The 20,693-nt window shown below is 33.5% G+C and overlaps 1 protein-coding gene across 13 annotated transcripts in view; it reads left to right on the forward strand.

The window, feature by feature from the left end:
* kmr (kramer) overlaps positions 1-20,693 on the forward strand; it is a 157,408-nt gene that overhangs the window by 110,134 nt on the left and 26,581 nt on the right. For 4 of the 13 annotated variants that reach the window (XM_070650913.1, XM_070650915.1, XM_070650921.1 and 1 more), the window contains exons 1-3: positions 11,006-11,484; positions 11,925-14,416; positions 14,523-15,068. In XM_070650913.1, coding sequence (XP_070507014.1) covers positions 11,450-11,484; positions 11,925-14,416; positions 14,523-15,068 — 3,073 coding nt within the window. In that variant the 5' untranslated portion in view covers positions 11,006-11,449. Of the gene's footprint in view, positions 1-10,989; positions 11,485-11,924; positions 14,417-14,522; positions 15,069-20,693 lie in introns of those variants that run through there. The other 9 variants (XM_070650911.1, XM_070650914.1, XM_070650919.1 and 6 more) reach the window with 6 other exon arrangements.

The following is a 20,693-nucleotide window of genomic DNA, read 5'->3' on the forward strand; positions in this document are numbered from 1 at the left end:
TTCGGTGATTTATTTGGGATTTGAGGGGTTTGTGCTTAATTATATGATTATTAGGAGTCTCGGAAACAGCAGCCTTGTTGATGCCATGCATCCCGTCAGGAATGGTCTCTAGGTACTCTAGACACCCTAGGCACTCTAGATACCCTAGGCATTCTTGACACCCTAGGCACTCTTGACACCCTAACTACTCCTGACATCCTAGGCTCTATAGACATCCAAGGCACCCTAGGCAATCTGGTCATATCATCAGCCCAGTGACATAACACGCTAACCTCCCCCGACTACTTTGTGCTACTCATTCAGACATAGAACTCGTTCTACCATCAGCAATGACAATGATTTAATCAAAAGCTCTCAAATTACCACTAATCTAAAGGTCAAAGACAAGTTCCAACCCAAAAATCAGCATATATCCATTCACAAATGCCAAAAATAACTTCCCATTATCCATTCCATTAGTGTTAATCTTCTAAATATCAAGCCTCGCCAAATTCTCATTATACCGAAAAACTTACCCGAAAAAAAATCTTGCATAAAATATATCCAAAACAGTACATTTCTTTGTTGTGAATTATGTAAGCAATTCCAAATCTATTGTACTCCAATTTTTTTACAATAATGAAAATTTTTTTTTCCGGAAACTCATTCATTATTTTCATCTTTAGAATTCATTATATAAATTATTTTTCCTTTTGTTTTCGTTTATTTAAATTGAATGGAGGAAAAGTGTTCTAGTAAAAGAACATGGAAATGCAATGACAACTGACTTATGTTGAGGTAATGTGGGTGAAATTTTGGGATTTAGGAACTAGTTTGGATATTTTATTTAATCAAAAAAGCCTCGAATATCCAAAATTCAATGTCGAAAGTTTCGAAATTCGATGTCGAAAAAGTTTCGAAATTCAATATCGAAAAAATTTTAAATTGGAAATCGAAAAAGTTTCGAAACTCGATGAAGAAGCTTCAAAATTTGAAGTTAGAATAGTTTAGAAATCCAAAGTTAAAAAGATTTTGAAATTCGATATCAAGAATGTTCTGACATTCGAAATTAAAAAAATTTCAAAATTCTAAATTGAATAGGTTTGGAAATTTGAAATTAAAAAAAAATGTTTCAAAATTCGATTTCGAAATTTTTTCAAAATTCGAAATCGAAAAAGTTTCAAAATTCAATTCCAAAATGATTTCGAAATTCGATATCGAAAAGGATTCACATTTTCGAAATTTGTAGCACATTACTTTTCGAAATTCAATCCCATAACTCTTTCTAACTTCCTCGTTCTTGTTCTAAATTTAAAGTCCCTCGCCATTCATTAATTTAGATTATTTACCTCACTCTTCATTCATGACTAAACATTGTAAAATTTCCACAGTAAAAAACAGCACAGAATTTAATTTTTCTACACTACAAAATGGATTAAATTCTTGATTGCTGTGAGCGTTTACAAAGTTAGAGGATGAAGTAAAATTAATGATCATGCAAGATAAAAGTACTACTTTTTTTGTGTGCAAAAAGCTGCATATACAAAAGTGCATGAAGATTCCATTCTATACACAGTAATGTATTATGAAGATTCACTCATTCAAGCGTCAATCTTGCATCACAAAAGGCTTTCATCTTTGTGATATTTTGTTCCTCATACTAAAGTGATTAAATACTCAACTGTAATCACTTTCAGTTTAAATGTAATTTCATGTGACAAAATTTTTTGTGGACAAAAAAAGGAATCAAGATCATAAAAACCTCAAGCTTGATTCAAAACAAACATAAGAATGACACTGAAAAAATTTTAAGGACTTTTTAAATTGAAAGACTTCCCGTCCACATTACACAGTGACTTATAAAGCTGTTCATTCCATTTTTTTTTCTTATACAATGGAAGATGAGACTGTCGTAAATGAGGAAAAAAATCCTGTATTTCATGATGAAATTGAATTGAAGATGATGATGATGACGATTTTTTATTTTACTTCTTTCCTTCTTTTTCGTCTTTAAAAAGAATGGAGGGAAAAAAAATTAATCAACATTTGAAGATGAGATGGAATTGATATCCATTTAATTCTGGATGGGAAATTGCGATGAAATGGGAAAGCTTTGAGATAGTGAGGATATTGTGGACTTGGGCGCTTTTGATAAAGAAAATTTTAATTTAAGAAATTATTGAAAATTAACGGTCAATAATTATTTGAAAATCAGCTTAAGAAATATTTGAAAATTAACGATCAAATAATAATTGAAAATTAACGGTCGAAAAATATTTGAAAATTAACGGTCAAAAAATATTTGAAAATTAACGGTCAAAAAATATTTGAAAATTAACGGTCAAAAAATATTTGAAAATTAACGGTCAAAAAATATTTGAAAATTAACAATCCAATAAAATTTGAATTTAGCCGATAAAAATTATTTGAAAATTAACGTCCAGATAATATTTGAAAATGAACTGTCAAGAAAATTTTGAAAATGAACTGTCAAAAATTATTTGAAAAATTAACTGTCAAAAATTTTTTGAAAATTAACGGTCAAAGAATTTTTGAATTTGAAAAATATCCCCAATAATCCCCAAACTTCCCCTTAATAGAATGTCACACAAAACGATAAATAATTTACACCCAAAAATTTACCATTTAACCTACGTGATGAAACTCCTTCAAATTATAAGAATCCATACAGCCTCCCCATTCAGACAATCCACAACAACAAGCAACACCCAAATCATAGCAAGCTTACCAAAAAAAAAAACTTTTCAGCAATTGAATATCAAATTTTATTGCCACCAAGCATGAGAGGAAATAACTTAAATTACAAAAGAAAATTACATGGATAAATTCCTCGATATGCTTCTGACTTGAAAAGGGGCCACTTTGGCGTGAGAGAGCTTTTCAAATTAGAAAAAAAAATATAAAATGAAAATCTTCCTACATATAAGCACACCCACATTTTAGATTCATAATAATTTTGAGTTTGAATGAAATTGGGGGTCAGGAGCGCAGTTGGGAGAATTGATCGAAGGGGTTACTATCACCGATGATCCAAGGGGTTAAAGGTAGCTAGGATTCCTTTTTGAGGGGTTTTGGGAGGGGTAGTGGTATTTTGGAACACAGATTTTGGGATGGGTAAAGGGAAAGGGTTTGTTGACTTAAAACCTTGTCAACTGAAGAATTTGGTATAGACAGAATTGGGGAGGGAAGGTATGATCATTGCCCAAACCCCACCACCCCACCTAGCTCCCACCTTCCTTTAGTACGCCCCTTAATTGGTCAAACTCGACTCTGGTTCAGACAAGACATAGTAGTCGATTCCAATATTAAACAAAGTCTGTTCTCCGAAACAAAGTCCTAGTCGACGTCGAGCTCTGATTCGAACCCCCACCCTGCCTACTTCCTTGATCTAGCTCCCACCTACCTTTGATACTCCCCTAGAGTTTGTCAATCTTAAGGGTGGTTCAGACTAGACACCTTAGTCGATGTCAACATTGCAATATACTGTATTAAATCAATGCATAATTCCAGTCGATATCGAGTTCTGCTTCCAACTCCACCCTGCCTCGGACTCCACCCTGTCTACCTCCCTCCTAAGAATATTAAATTGTAAGACTCATTTACCTTATTTGTTGTAACCATGGGGAGAGGAGTACTGGATGTGAAGATTACTAAAAATGAAGATAAAGTGCGAAAAAAAATGACAGAAGGGAAAATGAAAGAAGATGTTGAGTGGACGTGAACGTACAACATAAGAATATATACATTCCTCTTGGAGTGGTCGACAAACACAAAAATAATAAGAAAAAGCTTAAGGATCGGCAACCAAAAGCGAATAAGAAATAAGCTCATAAATAAAAATAAAACTTGAGTAGAATTACAAATAGTCGAAAAGGAATTCTGTCCATGTATTTATGACATAATGGGTAGCAACACGTCTATTTGCTTGTTTCTTATGCCTCAATGCTTACTTTAAGATTTCATAATGATAATAATTTTCCATGTTTTTTGGTGCTCGAGTACGATTGGAATGGGGCAATTGAATTCTTAGAAGGAACTAAATGTTAATCGCTGCTTAATTGGAAGTTCTGTTCATGGCAATTAAGAATCAAGTCAGAATTTCCAAAATTCCAGCAAATTTCAAGCTAATCCTTCTCTTTAAAGCCATAAACATTCAAATTGATATATCTACACATGTCCTCATATCCATATTCAGCTAGCATGTCAGCATCCCCCTCGTATCTCAAACTAAATCGCCTTGTTTGTATCAATTCGGCACATGGAGGCTTTCAGAATCATAAATTATGTCGTCATACAATATTACACATTGTAATGTCTACATGTATTCTTTGCCATGTGAATTTTATGGATGTGGGGGTGATTTATTGGATGAAAATTTAGTTCTTTTGGGGTACTGAGTGCTGAGATACTGAAGTGGATGTCCCTAAAAATACCCACCTGGACTGGATACCCCTCTATACCCTAGATTAGAACTGCTATAGGACTATTAAAGTTGATCTATTGCAGCATCTTAGTCGGCAGCGAAAAAGTCGCAGTGGCGTAGTGGTTAGAGCGTCGGATTACCGTTCTAACGGCCTGGGTTCGATCCCAGGAAAAATCATGTCAGATTTAGATCCTTTTTCGCTGTCTTTAGTCACAGCAACTCGGTTTTTGTATTCGCGACACACAAATTGTGGCTATGTGCACAGGACCATGGAAAAAGTCGTGTATTCGTACATCCTCAGCATCACCAAAGTCCTCCATACCCTAAATCAGTGTTGTCCAATCTGTGTGTCACGGAATGAACCCCATGTCGTGTGCGGACTTACCACCAAGGTGTGTCATGGTGCAATAAAGTGTGGACTATTCTGCCCTAGAATCTAGAGCCTAGATAAAGCTTACAATATCCAAATCGTCCACGTCTATATCCTCAAAGCCCTCTTTTACCCTAAATCATCCAATACACATCCAGCACTGTCTAATAATTCTCACATATCCTATCAATATCGCATTATTCATTACCCAATCTATTGATTTTATTATTCCAAAAATGATTTCGGATATTATAAGAGTAAATGTTGATATTTTTGTGTCCCATGCGAATTCACCCCCCATCGCCCGTCCCTTCAGATCATTTCCATTCAGCCGCTTATACATACTATCAGAAATCGAATGAGTGAGAGAAAGGCACACAAAAAAAGTGGAAGCGACACAACGTGAATTGTATAAATAATATTTTCATTTTTGATCCTACGTCGATGGTTGCTATTACAACCGTTTGAATTTTTTGCGCGTTGGTAGCACTCAATGTACAGTTTCTGGTTCCATATAAATTTCATTTTATTCTTTTATCGGTTGTCAGATGAAATGTTTGTCTGCATCAATTGATGTTGGATGGGAAGTCTTTAATTCATATTTTCGGAAAAAAATTATAAAAGTTGAGTATCTTATTGAGGGAATTCAGCGCATTTTTTGTCTCAGTGACCAGAAATTGGTGAAATAAAAGCAAATATGCTTAAATTTTATACTTAATAAAACCTAGAAAACAAGATCCAGTAGGATGTAACTCACTGATTCAGCATTAAAATAAGATCCAGTAATAAAAAATTCCATTCTCAATAAATTCAGCAAAGTTTAAGAATTTTATCATTTATCGGTTTTTTGGAATTTAAATTTTTTAACGGTTGATAAAAATTTAAATTATTTTAAAGCAACGCTTTAAAAAAAGTTTGATTTCTTTTGCTTATTTAGAAGAAAAATCATTAATTAACGTAAATTAAGATGAATTTAGGCTTCCAAACTAATAAATACCGGAATAACTCGATGGCACGGAGCTAATGCTTCAAACTAGACCTTTTTGCGATGTCTGGTTGACGAGATATTGTCCTTCACCCAACCAGCAAGCCATTCAGCCAGCCAAAGTGTATTATTAAGCTTCCTCTTTCTCAAAAATGCGCCAAAAAAAGGCTTCAGGATCTGTATATGTGTGTGCTTTGATCTTTCCAACCATTTAAATTTTTCCCATCAGTATCACTTGAACTCAACATGAAAATGATGACGACGATGATGATACATCGACGTGAGCTCATTTTAATAACCTTTTTTTTGGAATTGATTTTTCTCGTCATTCTAAAAATAACGAAAAATTTTTCTGTGAATTAAAAATTTATCGAACGTATTGGAAACTTTTATTGTATTTGGATGGATGGTGTGATGTTGCTGGAGGTGCGATGAATTTTAATTTGAGCTATAAAAAAGTTTTGTCGCTTTTTGAAAGACTCTTTTCAGAGAATTTTATTTTTACTTTTTTTGCGACAGGAACTAGATGAATAAATATTGAAAAATATTTTTTGTGTGAAGGCGGGAATTTAAATTGAGAATTCTATTTTTATGTCGAGATGTAAATTATGTTGGATTGTTGGATTTATGCTTGATGGGTGGGGGTGGATGATGGTTGAGTTTATGGGTTGTTTGGAGGTCAAGGCTGCATCTGATCAGTACAATTTGTTAGCTACGGGGTAATGCAAAGTTGCTGTATCAACTTTAATGGCCAAAGTTAAGATTTGTGACTGTAAATCTCTGTTCGGTACACTGAGGAGGACTTTGGGGATGCTAAATGGATGCAGCATGTGAATTATCACCCTTCATTAGCACCCTTCATTAGCACCCTTCATTAGGTTGACAGTCTTATCCTCGAGAAGGTTTGGTTGATACTCGGAACTAGACTAACTAGCACTGATATCAGTCAATTGCAGGATTTGTAGCCTTTGTTACGTCTTGTCCCTTCCGACTAAGCTACTCATAGTCAACAATCCTAATTAAAATTGATGATATTCCAAAATAGACATCAAAAAATTGATGAAAATTCATATCATTGTTTAAAATATTTATAGATGTCCTCTATTATCATCAACCAAAAATTAAATTCTATTTAATTACAAAAACTAGTCACAAAATTACAATAATGAGATTTTATCAGCTCAATGGAATGCAATAAATTAATTTTATGAATGAAAAGCTTTCAATTTTAAAATTTATTGATTATATCTAACAATCCAGCACTAGAGCTCATGACTACAACATTCATCTTCCATAGAGTCATCTCCATACCCACTCAATTATTTACTAGATTCAATCCTTGTATCCTATACACGCATAAAATAAGAAGACAATGATCAATTTGTAGCCAAAGAAAGGATTCATCCTTTTCTACATTTTTTGGCTCTTACTAAATGATTATCACTTGAACTGTTGTTTATATTGTTATTAGTGCAGATGATAGGGACAGCAACTGTTAAGTGTATGAATGAATTCAAGCAAGCAAGAAGAAATGACCCATTAAACTCAAAAGTTTCATAATTAAAAGATTTTATCATTATTTTACACAAAAAGGATCACAAATTTTGAAAAAGAGGAAGGGGAGGTTGAATCGCCGTATGATTTAGTTCATTTATGCTTTATCATTGATTGTCGATCTGTGTGTATTTTGGGGAAATTTAATGGGTTTTGAGGAGTTGGGATATCAATATTGAGCAGTGGTGGGCAATCTGTTTTGCGGCACACTAATGAGCTGCCAAAATTTAAGAAAATGTCAAAAAACGAATATCACGAGCATTATCGGTCTTACATGTATATATAGCAGTGGTGGACAACCTGTAAGCCGCGGAATATTAGAGTATGAACCGTATACTGTGTACGGTTTCGGTCGACGCTTAACATCAAAGTGTGCCGCTCACCACTGATGTACTGCTTGCGTAGTCGACTTAATCAAGCTTGAGCTACTTGAGCTTATGCTCCTCGATCTGGTCGGCCAATCAGCTCACCATCTAAGAATAGAGCCTTCAGTAAACAAAGTCCAATTATCCACAATCCTACCCCAATATTGAGGTTATACCAAAAACTCAAAACATTCAATTTAGTTCCAAAAATCTGCATTATTGAAGACATTTCTAACATATCCAATGAATAATGCACTTGATACCTTTCAAATCACATCTCTAAAAATATTTGTGTCTTAAAATCCAAAACCATACCAAACCCAAAAATTGCTTCCATATAATCCCCCCTTAAGCATTAAAACTTTGTACGAAAAAGCTTTTAAAATCTCATTGAAAATTTACAAAATCATCCACAACACAAGAATGAACATTCATGATCCTTTTCAAACAGAATAACATCAAGCTAGTGCAAAAAGCTTTGTCGGTACCTAAAAATAGAATCAAAAATCCAAAAGCAATTTATTGTGTCAACATTCAGCACATGAAAAATTGAAATTTTACATTTTACCGCAAAAATTTTCATCTTCTTGCTTGTGACAAGGAACTTTGAAATTTTTCAATCCATAAAACACTAGAAGAATCAACATCATCATCACCATTCTGTACATTATCGACACATTTATTCGATATGCCAATTTAGAATACTTCCATCTTCTTTACATTTTTTTACGATAATTCTTCTTGTTCTTTCCTATTCTGTGATGTTCTAGTCGTGTGTGTTCCGACTCAGACTTTCTCATGCAGAACGAAATGATAGAGATTCCTCATCGTGATTTATGACTTAAGTACATTACTTAGCACAAAACAAAATGAGACGTGTGTAGATTTTTTTTTTCTCTTCTTGCTGCTTTTGCCATTTCTATTTGTGAAAATTAAATGCGTTGAGTATGGGAATGGATTTGAAGGTTTTGAGATGTGTTATTGACTTGTAGGATCTATTGATCTATGGATCTGAATATGATCTATTGAAGGGTTCGGCCTAAATTTGGCTCTTCATGGTTGAACCAAACTTTTTGGTCAGTTTCGGTTTATGCAGTAAATAAGCTGAGACTATTCAGAACTCAGAAAAAACCAGTTTGTGTTTCCTAATTTACAATGATAAGTTGTCTACACGATAATCAAGCGGATGCTGTGACCAGAACAAAATGTCTGATCAGTAGTGACTCAATATAACTCCAAGCTAACTGCTGATCGGATTTAACTCTATGTATGCACTAAATAAGATGTAATAGATAACTCGAAAGGAAATTGCACAAAAAACTTTGAGAACTAGGGATAGATGGTTAGCGTCAAACTAGATTCGAGTCAGATTTGGTATAATCTGATTTCCGCTAGACTTATATTGACCTTGGTGTTCTATTTCCGACCGTCTGGCTTTTGGATTCAAAAATTAAATTTTTTGGAAATTGTGTAGCTTATAATAGATTTAGCTTAATTCCTGAGGGGCTCTAAAGCCCTACCAAATTCAAGAATCTCGAATCCCTATGTCTTCCCTTACCACTAAGCGTAATCATCTTTAAAATACTTAAAATCCAAAATTATATTCTTAGAAACATTCTTAAACTCAATAAAATTCTAATTTTAAACAATGTGGGACTCTAAAGACAAATCCAACGCATTCGCATTGAAATACTTAAAATTTGCACTGAAAATAGCACGAAGGAAATGATTCATGATCTGTGAAATGTGAGTGAGGCGCATAAAAAGTGATATCTAGCGGCAAAAACAGGTTTAAAATAGTATTTGAGAGAGAAATTCATGCCAAATGGAATTGATTCCTACTAATATCTTTAAAAAGGAAGCAGGGCCATAAAAGAACCTTAAGAAACTTTCTATGTTTTGCAAATTTTTTATGGTTCCTCACTTCTTGATCCCATGCATAAGTATGATGTTAAGGAACACAAAAAAATTGTGAATTTCATATCGTCTTCCTGTCTGTTGCTGCCTACGTTCAACAGTAAGACGGAGAAGAAAAATAAGAAAATCATTTTCATTTCCATGCTTAGCAAAAAAAGAAGGCAAAATGAAAATTCCTTAATGCTTCTGTGAGGCATTTAGAAAGTAAATGGCACAAGAAGAAGGCACAAATACATCGAAAGAACATTTTCACATTTTTAGCAAAAAATTAATTTTTTTCCTTCCTGACAAAAGAATTTTTCATCGCTGAATTGCGAAACAGCTAAAAGAACACAAAAAATGAAAATCCGGATGGAAGAAAAGAAAAATTTAATTTACTGACTAAAGGATTATTTTTAATCACTTACATTCTTGTTATAATTAGATAAAATTGTAGAATGTCTTTGTTTGATTAAATTATAGTATGTTTTTGAAGCTTGAGATGGAAGTAAATGTTGTATTATTATTAAATTATTTGAATGAAATTACAAAGAGCTTTGTTCGTGGAAATTCATAATTAAATCAAGATTTCTTGAGAATCTACAAGTATTAGGCTTATTATGAGCTTTTATAAGCATTTAAGCTTCATAATTGATTCAACAGAAATTTCAAATTTGAATTTTTGACAAAATTTTAGTCAAATTAAAGAATTTTTGAATCGTTTTAAGGATCAAATCCACTTAACGGATATTTTAAATTCAAATTGTCACAGTTGCATACCCTTTTGAATTGTTGACAAATTTTAAAATGTTCAAATCTTCAATATCGATTTGACGGAAATTCTAAATTCAAATTTTCACAGTTTCACACCCTTTTGAATTTTTGACAAAAATTTTACTCAAATTTAAGAATTCAAAGAGTAAACATCGACAAAATAAAGTTTAATTTAATTATTTGATCTTTTGAGTAGCTTTACAAAGAAACAAAAAGCAAGTTTCAATATCAAAAAGCAAACAAACACAGTAAATAATCGAAAAATTCCAAGAAAAAGCTCTTTGAAAACAAAATTCGAAAATTTTCATAAAGTTTACCAATCAAAAGGACTCAAAAATACTTTCAAGTCAGTAACAAGCAAACAGAAACTTATTTTTGAATCATGTTACACAACAAAACAAGTAAACAGTTTAAAATTACCAAAGAAAATTAAATTTTTCTTCTTATTTCAAAATATTCATTTTGTGAAGCTGTTCCCAAACATTTTAACTCAACATTGAACCATCAATGGCTTTATGCTTAACAAGAGTAAAAGAAGGAAATAAAATTTTCATAAATTCATAAAAAAATTTTCTCTTATTTTGTATATTTCAAAAATAAACATACAGTAAGGCATCAGCAATAAAAAGACATTTTTCCATACGTTCACTTATGCATTACAATGATAATAATAATACAAAAAAGAATGATGGCATGAAAAGGAAAGAATGGAATTTTATCTTAACACGAGTAGTCAACACAAAAGTTTTTTTGTGCTGAAAATAGAATAAAAAGTACAGAGAAATGATGGAATTTAAAGAGACAAAAGAGAAATTCAATATGGAACGGAGTGAGCATGTAAATTCAATAAAATAGAGACGAATATTCTTCCTGTGAAAAATATAAAAAAATAAAAAATGTGTGAATGAAGTGAAAAGCGAACGATAAAATAGAGAAGAATAGGAATTTCTCGTGGCAAGTCAATTCAGTAACTGACAGAGTATCTTCAACTAAGTTAATAGATAGGATATACAAAACGAATTATCATAAAATAAACAAAAATAAAAATTAGTAAATAAGAAGATTTATTTATCGTTGGAATCATGTTTACATCATGTTTGTGGCAACTATGGGATTGGTAAGAGTTAATCAAATTTATACATGTGCTTTAAGTGGTTTTTATACTTTCTATTCTATAAAGAACATCCAATTTTCTAACCAAAACCATTTATGTTTGTACTTAGATTATAATTTATATGGATACACTTGTGTACGCACGTATCATTGTGTATAACGAAGAAAAAGCAAACATTCAAGGCTTAGGTACTTCTTGGAATATCCACGCATTTTATGAGCATCCAAAAAATGGTTCAACATTCTTTCCACGAATAAATTTCAATAAAATGTCATTTAATCCTAACAGCCTTATCGAATTCACCATAAAAATATATTCAAATATTCGAAAGTGCCTACAGCTTGCTACGAAATCATTGATATTCCTGCTGTTGTTTCGTTTACATGCCTCTCAATATCTCAAAAATACATACTAACAATTTCTTATTTTTTTAACCCTTTCAGGATCGACCCACAATTTGCAACAATGGACAGCAAAAAATTGCAAGCGCTTCAACAAGCAAATTCACATTTGGCGCCAATGCCACAAACAAAACCACCGGGTCTACAACATCATCATGACTTCCGTCCAACGCGATCACCTGTCTTCCAAAATTATCCACAATATCAATCGTTGGCATCAAATTTTGCCACACATATAAACATGACAAATAATCCGCAAGAGCAAGCAGCTCTACATAAAGCTGCGGCTCTACAAAATTCATCATCTGCTCAATTAGGTTATCATGATCAAATTTATCAGAGTGCAAATGCGCCTGATAAAATTTACCATCAATCACGATTGGCGGCACATTTTCCAGCCGTACATCAACAGCAGGCATCAAACTTAAGATTACAACAACAATTTCATGCACTTGAACAGGAAAAGATTCAACAACAAATTCGAACTCAAAATGAAGCTTTAATGCATCAACAACAGACGTTTGCGATGAGACAACAAATGAATCCACCAGTGCCGAGTTTTCCGAGTCAAACATCATCAATGTCAAATATGTCGTCACTTAATAATGTGCCACAAACTATGATGAATAATACTACAAATACCAATAATAATCGTAACCTTCCACCATCAAGTTTAAACATTCAAAATCAATATCAACCAGCACAGAGTCCATTAAAAATTAATAATACAATACAGGCCCAACAGCATCAAATACTAATGCTACAGAATGAGAGACAATTAGCACAACAACGACAAATTCATGCTGTACAACAATTGTATCACCATCAACAGCAAATGCATTTACAGCAAACACCAACGGATGTTCCAATGATACAACAAAATATACCTGGACAAGTTGTTAATCAAGCTGTACAGACACAATTGAGTGGTATGAAAACAACAACGTCATCAGGTTCAATGAAATCACCGGAAACATCATCAACAACACCGAGTACACCTGCAACACCTTCGACACCAACACATGCGCCATTAGAAAAACGTAAGAGTGAACCAGTTCATTCACTTAAATCACCAGTAGCAAAGCGTCATCCAAATGCTCCCGTTGCACTATCAGGCTGGTTATGGAAGCAGGGATCAGAAGGATTAAAGGTGTGGCGTAAACGATGGTTCGTGCTTAGTGAATATATTCTGTTTTATTACAAAGGACCAGAAGAGGAGAAAATTATGGGATCTGTGCTACTTCCATCGTATAAAATTTCAGCATGTACACCAGACGATAAGGCAAATCGTAAATATGCATTTAAATGTGAGCATACCAACATGAGGACATATGTGTTAGCTGCTGAGTCAGGAGAGACTTTAATACAGTGGGTTAAAGCATTAACGATGGCTGCAATGATGCAAGGCTCAAGTGAATCAGAATCACAGCCCAGTATTACATCGTCGTATAATAATCCATCGTTTGGTGATAATTCAGGTGATTCAGGTATTCATACATTCCAATCTCAACAGACGAAGCTTGGCAATGGCGGTAGCAATAATGTTGGTCCAGTAACACCAGCATCAGACAATAGTCATCAACCATTATATGCAAATGCACCGCCCAAGCCACGTCGTGCAACTGATTGCGGCTATTCATCACCATCACCCGAGAATGCAATGGATCAGTACGGACAAATGCGGCAAATGCGACAAGATCCAATTTATGGCTATAAACAGCCGCCACAACAGCAACAACCACCACCACCAGTCATTAATCGTTCAACGACAAAGACACCTGATCCAGTATTAATGCAACGTATGCAACAAATGCGATTAGAACAAAATAAATCACCGAGTGCACTTAAATCGCCACCATCGACTTTACCACATCGAAGTGCATTAGAGCAAGAGCAGTATATGCAAAAATTAATGCTTCATCAACAGCAATTACAGCAACAGCAAAAATATTTAGCAAATACAATGCCAATGGCATATAATAATAATTCAGAACGTCGAACACCCGACACTTACGGTCCATCAGCGCGACGTCAATTTGGTGATTATGAGGATATTTATCAATTAGGTAAAAATGGTGGACAAGTGATGCCACAAATAGCACAACAACAACAACCACCAACTCACGATATGGCATATCGTCGTCCAATGAGTCCAACAAAATATGATAATAATATGCAGATTCCACCGATGCCGCAACGTTATACACCAAACTTTCTTGAACAATCAACAAACCATCAACAAGTGTCAATGAGAAATAAACCATCATTATCATTAGCACGTCCACATTCGGCTGATTTCTTAGAATATGAAGCAAGAAATCCCGTTACGACGAGAATGAAGGCTGAACCAGCACAAGCACCTCGTCCAAAGTCAAGTTTAGATATAAATCGATCTCAGGACAATGTCTATTATTCAGAATCTAATTATGCCGAGAAGATGAGACAGAGTGCTTTATATTTGCAGAAGCAAAATCCAGCAGTCCCAAATAACAATAGCAAGGGAATGAATGATCCTTATTATAATAGACAAGACGGTAATAATTAATTAAGTTAATTATATTAAGGCTGCGTACTCAGCAAAATTCATCATCCATATCCACTCATACTTAAGCTAATTGGATTTACTTCTTTTTTTCACAGAAACATCATCAATTCATCCATCAATGAGCTCACAGACATTACAACGTGAAATTGACATGGTTCGAGCAAATCGCTATGAAATTAGTGATGACATTCACAACGGATCAGCGAGTGTTCCACGTGTAAGACATGCTGGTAAGAATCATCAACAACAGCAGCAGCAACAACAATTGAGTCAACAAGAGCAATTTTTACGTTCGGCAAGTGCACGTTTGCCAACTAAAAAAGGTGAAGAAGATCCAAATCGTTTAGATGGTGAGAGGAAGCGTGAGGAATCAATGAAGCGATTACTCGAGTGGAAACAGCGAATGCTACAATCGCCATTGACGAGAAAAGGTCCACAATTAACTGTACCGCCACCAAACGGACCAATGAACACACAAAGTTTACATTTACCACCAAAATCGCCACTCACGATTCAACAGAATCAAGCTTATTATCAACAGCAAACAATGAATGATGTTCAAAAAAGTAATCATGCATTACAAAGAAGTCGGTCAGATTCGCATGCAGCATTTCCAAATGAAGATTCATCAGAAGATGAAGGTGAGTCACTAAGAACTGTTTTTTATTGTTATTGTTGTCTCCTTTCTCTTTCCTTTAGAATTAATTTTCCTAATATACTCTCTATCAACAAGCTTCCTTACTACTTTAAGTTTTCTATCTTTGTGCTTTCCTACAATTTAGAATGAAAAGGATCATTTTATGCTGAATAAATTATAAGCTTTTACGGTGCATGAGTTTAAAGTTTAGTTTTTATATGTTGTCATGCGTATTGTTTGGTATGTGTGGGTTTGATGGCAGTTTGACCTTAAAGACCTTTCCTAAAGAGTCTCTCTCAATCGAGTCCTTCAAGAGAGCATATCCCCAAGAGTCTCTCTCACAATCGAATCCCAAAGAGAGTCTCTCAGTTGATCCTAACAGAGTCTCTCAGTAGACCCTAACAGAGTCTCTCAGTTGACCCTAACTGACTCTCTCAGTTGAACCTAACTGACTCTCAGTAGACCCTGACTGACTCTCTCAGTTGATCCTAACTGAGTCTCTCAGTCGAACCCTTCAAGAGTCTCTCAGTAGACCCTGACTGACTCTCTCAGTTGATCCTAACTGACTCTCTCAGAGAACCCTTCAATAGTCTCTCAGATCCTGACTGACTCTTCAGTTGATCCTGACTGACTCTCTCAGTTGATCCCTTCTATACAGAAGTCTCTCAATCGACCATTCAAGAGTCTCAGTTGACCCTAAAGAGGCTCAATTATCTCAAATTCACCCCAAAAGACACTCGTCGACTCTCCAAAAAAATGCACCTTAGTCACCTTCATCTCATAAAGAACCAAATTACTTCCTTCCCTTCACAAATTTCCCAGAAAGTAATATAATTTTATTTACTTAAGACACTCAGCAGTAAGATGAAAATTTTTCTGACTTCATACCTCATTCATTATTCCGTTCCTATTTCTTCTTCTTCGTCATTACACTTTGAAAAGCTTAAAGAGAAGGAAAAATAAAAATCCCATCATAATTCCTTTCCATCATCCATAAAAAAACCCTTGTTTTCTCTTATTAGACTTGCTTCCTGTACATTTTAATTACTTACTCTCTCCATCCTCTTCCAAAAAATATTTTTCGTAGATTTTTCTGTATTTTTGCTTAGCTTTTTGGCTAATAAGAATTTATTTACGTTATTGCTTGCTTATTTTTATTGTTAGAAAATAATAATCAATTTTTGTGTATTGTTCTTATTTAATCAAAAAATATCCACCAGAGTTGCAAAACAGGCATCTGACACAGGCAAAAACCGTACAAATTCTTGATAATTTGTATGGTTTTTGTTACAAAACCATACAAATTATGAAGAAATTGTATGATTTTAATTCTTTTTATTATAAAACCTTACAAATTATCAAGAAATTGTACGGTTTTCTTTCTTTTTCTTACAAAACCATACAAATTATCGAGAAATTGTACGGTTTTTGTCTGTACCAGGTGCCTGTTTTGCAACTCTGATATCCACCTACATCTACCTACTCTAAGTGCTGTACTACCAAAAATTACATTTTGTGTGAAAATTAGACTTTCTTGGAATTGTTTGTCAGCCTATTTTTGGATATGAAATTTTGATTTTTCGGCAAAAAATAAATTAAGAAACAAGGCAATAAAAGTCACAACATTTTAATTATGTTTGAAAGTTGATTTTTTGACAGAAAATATTTTAATATAAAGAGATAAAAATAAAAGATTTGAGGCAGTTCTTGAAATATTTACATTGTTGATAATTTCAGAGAAGGCTATGAACTTCAACCTTTAAGCATAAATTCAGTTCTATTAATAAATTTTATTTGATTTCTTGGTATTTTTATCACAAAGCACCTGAATATTATGGTTGATTTCTATGAATAGAAACAGAAATTGAACGTACACATATCATAAAATGTTCAACTTTAGTAAAAACACCCACAATGTAATGAATACTATCTAGAGAATTTCTTGAAAAAGTTCCTTCGATTGCTTATTGGAAATATAGAGCAATAAGAATGCTATGGCATTTAATATACGATAATTGTAATTGAAGCTTCTGATGGATACTCGAGTTACTTTAGCAGATGTAACTAAGTTTGTTACTTGGTACTTCGATCGACGCAGATGAGAAAGGGTTCATCATAATTCATTAGGTTGCTACAAAATGCTATCCATCGGACTCTATTGCCATGTTGCTCTTAGAGCACCAAGACGCCTTTTTCTTTGAGGATTCCAGTGGATTCCTTGTGTCTCCTTCAGCTACAGCACTATGCGTGAAGCTGTATAAAGTCCTAAAGGATTATAGCGTCCTATTTTTGTCACTATGGATATGAATAGATTGTATGCGTTCTGGATCTTTAAAATTACCCTCTAATACAATATTCCTACAAATAGTCTCCCCAGAATAGCTACACATTCAATAAAATTCCAATCAAATCTACTTCAATACATTCCCCATTACACAAACTCTCATTATTGGCTAATTATCCATGAAATTACTATCCTGTTCTCAAATGACATCAAGCAACTAAGATACTCCTAAATAGTCCACTTCCTATACATGAACTTAACCAGATAAAATTTCAATTTTAAATACAATTAAATTAATTACAAAATTTTACATTTTAAATCCATTCAGCCTGGATTTAATTTCGAATTAATTTTGATGACGACAATCCTTTTTCTGTTCCTTTATTTCCCCCACAGCAACTGTTTATTGATTTTCTTCTATAATCTCGTTTTTCCTCTATCGTTGCTTAAGGGCAGTATCAGTTTGTGTCAATGTACTCTTAGACTATATTAAGTTTCACTGGACCCTTTTTTGACATTGATATTGTTACTATTATTCTTTTGGACTAGGAGGTAACATTTGCTGCAAAAAAGTATTTCAGGCATTCTTCATAATTTTGATATAACCGAAAGATGACAAAATGCCATAACCTTTATCATAAGATGAACTGTATAATATTAATAATAATAATAGAATCAGACATTTTAAGGAAGATTGGTGAGCAGTTGCAAGATTTTTTAAATGAGAAAATATTTTTCGGAAGGGCAACAAAATGTATATTAATTTTGATGAATAGTAAAGCGTGTTTGGTATGGGGACGGGGATGTTGCTGTATTAATGGTAAGACGCGAAGATGCCCTGTGACGCGCAATGCATTCTTAGATCATGAATTTGGTATTGTTGGAAAGATTCTTTGGAATTTGGTATTAGCAGCATTCTGTGACAGCTGGAACCGATTTCTCTCATTATGGTACGGTATAGGCTCCCGATTATTACGGTACAATGGTGCACCTAGTATGACAAAGAGGTATGTCTGTTCCATATCAATGATATTTTGGTACGGTATCATTGTACGTCATATCAAGTGTATCATTGTACCATAAAAGTAGTGTAGCCTATTTCGAACCGTACAGTACCATACCATACCCTTACAGAGCCAATCAACCCCTGATTCCAAATACAATACCCCACATTGTGCTCCTCGGCATCTAATTCCTACCCAAAACTCAAACAACCATTCTCATGACGCAAGGTATAAACATTATTTGGTCCAAATTTTCTAAACACGCTATACAGCTTTAGGTCTATTAATTATACAGTACTTCCATCATGCTACATTGATATGAAATTTTAATGCTTACAGCATGAATACTTTTTCCCATTGCATAATTGATAAGCAATTCCTGTTGAAAAAAATAATTCTCACTTGCTCATTCATCATTCTAAAAATAATAGGAATTATGTGCTCTTAACGACTGAATCTCCCTTTTGGCGCACTAATTAAAACTTTTTCATTAATTTAATTCCATTTTCTGTTTGATGCGATGTGCAATTTTTTTGTTCCTTCCTTATTTTAATATGTTTGAGTTTGCACATTTTTGTGGGAATTGTTGGGTTTAGTATGTTCATTTTAATTTCTATCATAGATGGTGAAAACCATAGTGGTGTGTATTTAAGCCTTCTGTAAATGTCTATTTGAAAAAACGACGAGTTTCTAATTTAAAATCTCTTTTTTTTTGTGCTGAGTATTTTGTGATTTTTAATTAAATTTTAGCTTTGATTCTGGTGCTGTAAGAAGTTAATGAACTGTACTGGTGCAATTATGGTGCATTTCAAGTCGTTGGCTTCTTGGACATTATCTATGTATTGGACAATGACTGCCATCGTTCCAGCTTCATCCATAATCTTTCTGTAACCATGCTCGATATTGAGATTATGCCTTTATGCCATTAAAGTAGACAAAGAATCGCCTTCATAAAATTCAAAATTATCAAGAAAAATGAGAACAATTTCCAAAAAATGTCAATTCATCACAAAAACTTGCTTTATCTCTTAAAAATGAATTTCGCACTAATTTCTTGCATGCTGAACATTTACCCGCTCATCCACATTACATTTCGACCATTACCAGAAAAGCCACATATACGATATAAAAAGTTGTGCTTTGTGGGTATTTTTTGCTAAATTAAAAATCAGAAGATTATAATGCATGTCCAAAGTTATAGAATTAGAAATGAAAAATTGTAGAAATTATTATTATTTTAAATTGTGTATGCTATTTTAATGGTTTGTGCGGTTTCTGTCTCTCTTTTTTTGTGTATTATTATTAATTTCATCCGCTATTTTTTTGTGTAGTCTCTTCTCTATATTTGCAAATTTATTTCTATATATTTTTGAATAATATTTTATATATTTTGTTCAAACTAATTCATCAAATAATTTAATAATCTACGTCTACAACAAATGAATGCGAATAAATGAATCAATAGAGATATAAAAATATTTACTTCCGATCCAGAGTTGCAAAACAGGCATGCATCTGTCATAGGTAAAAACCGTACAAATTCTTGAAAATCATCTTATGTGAGGTGTCTTACAAAACCATACAAATTATGAAGAAATTGTGCGGTTTTTGTCTGTGGCAGATGTCTTACAAAACAATACAAATTATTAAGAAATTGTATGGTTTTTGTCAGGTACAAAACCATACAAATTATCAAGAATTTGTACGGTTTTTATATGCGACAACTGCCTGTTTTGCAACTCTGTTCCAACCTTTCAATCTCGAGCATACTCTCGTATATTTTCTGAATATTGTACGTGCCTTATTCCCTTCATTCATAAACACAAAAAAGAGGGAACAACACAATATTTTTTGTTTTTGCACTAGCGCCTTGTTATTTCGCTGTATTTTATGTATCAATGCATAATTTTTTTTATATATTCAGCAATATGCATTGGAATAAAGTGAACAAAAACACTGTTTGGCAAATGTACACACTTCAATTTTTTTCCGCAGTATGAATGCGGAATGTTAATTTTTTTTTTGTGCATCACGACTGCAATGAGGGCTGATAACAGACACACAAAAAATTTATCACACGCCGATCGAAATTGGCAAATCGAAATGAACATTATGTACACTTTTTTTATGGTGTTCATCTGTAGACGAAAAGAGGAAAAATGAGATTAAAATTTGGGGGAATTTAATAATAAAGAGTTTGTATTTCCGATAGGCATCCTGTTTGTCATTTTGCAGGAGAATTAAATTAATTTGTTTGGGAAATTCTAGGAAAATGTTTTAAATGTTTGAAGTGGATTTTTTGAGGTAATTGTGCTTGAAATTGAATAACTGGGAGTAATTG

Source organism: Chironomus tepperi, unplaced genomic scaffold (assembly GCF_022539635.2).
Source record: "Chironomus tepperi strain 1889 unplaced genomic scaffold, CSIRO-AGI_Ctep_v1 contig_450, whole genome shotgun sequence".
NCBI lineage: Eukaryota > Metazoa > Arthropoda > Insecta > Diptera > Chironomidae > Chironomus > Chironomus tepperi.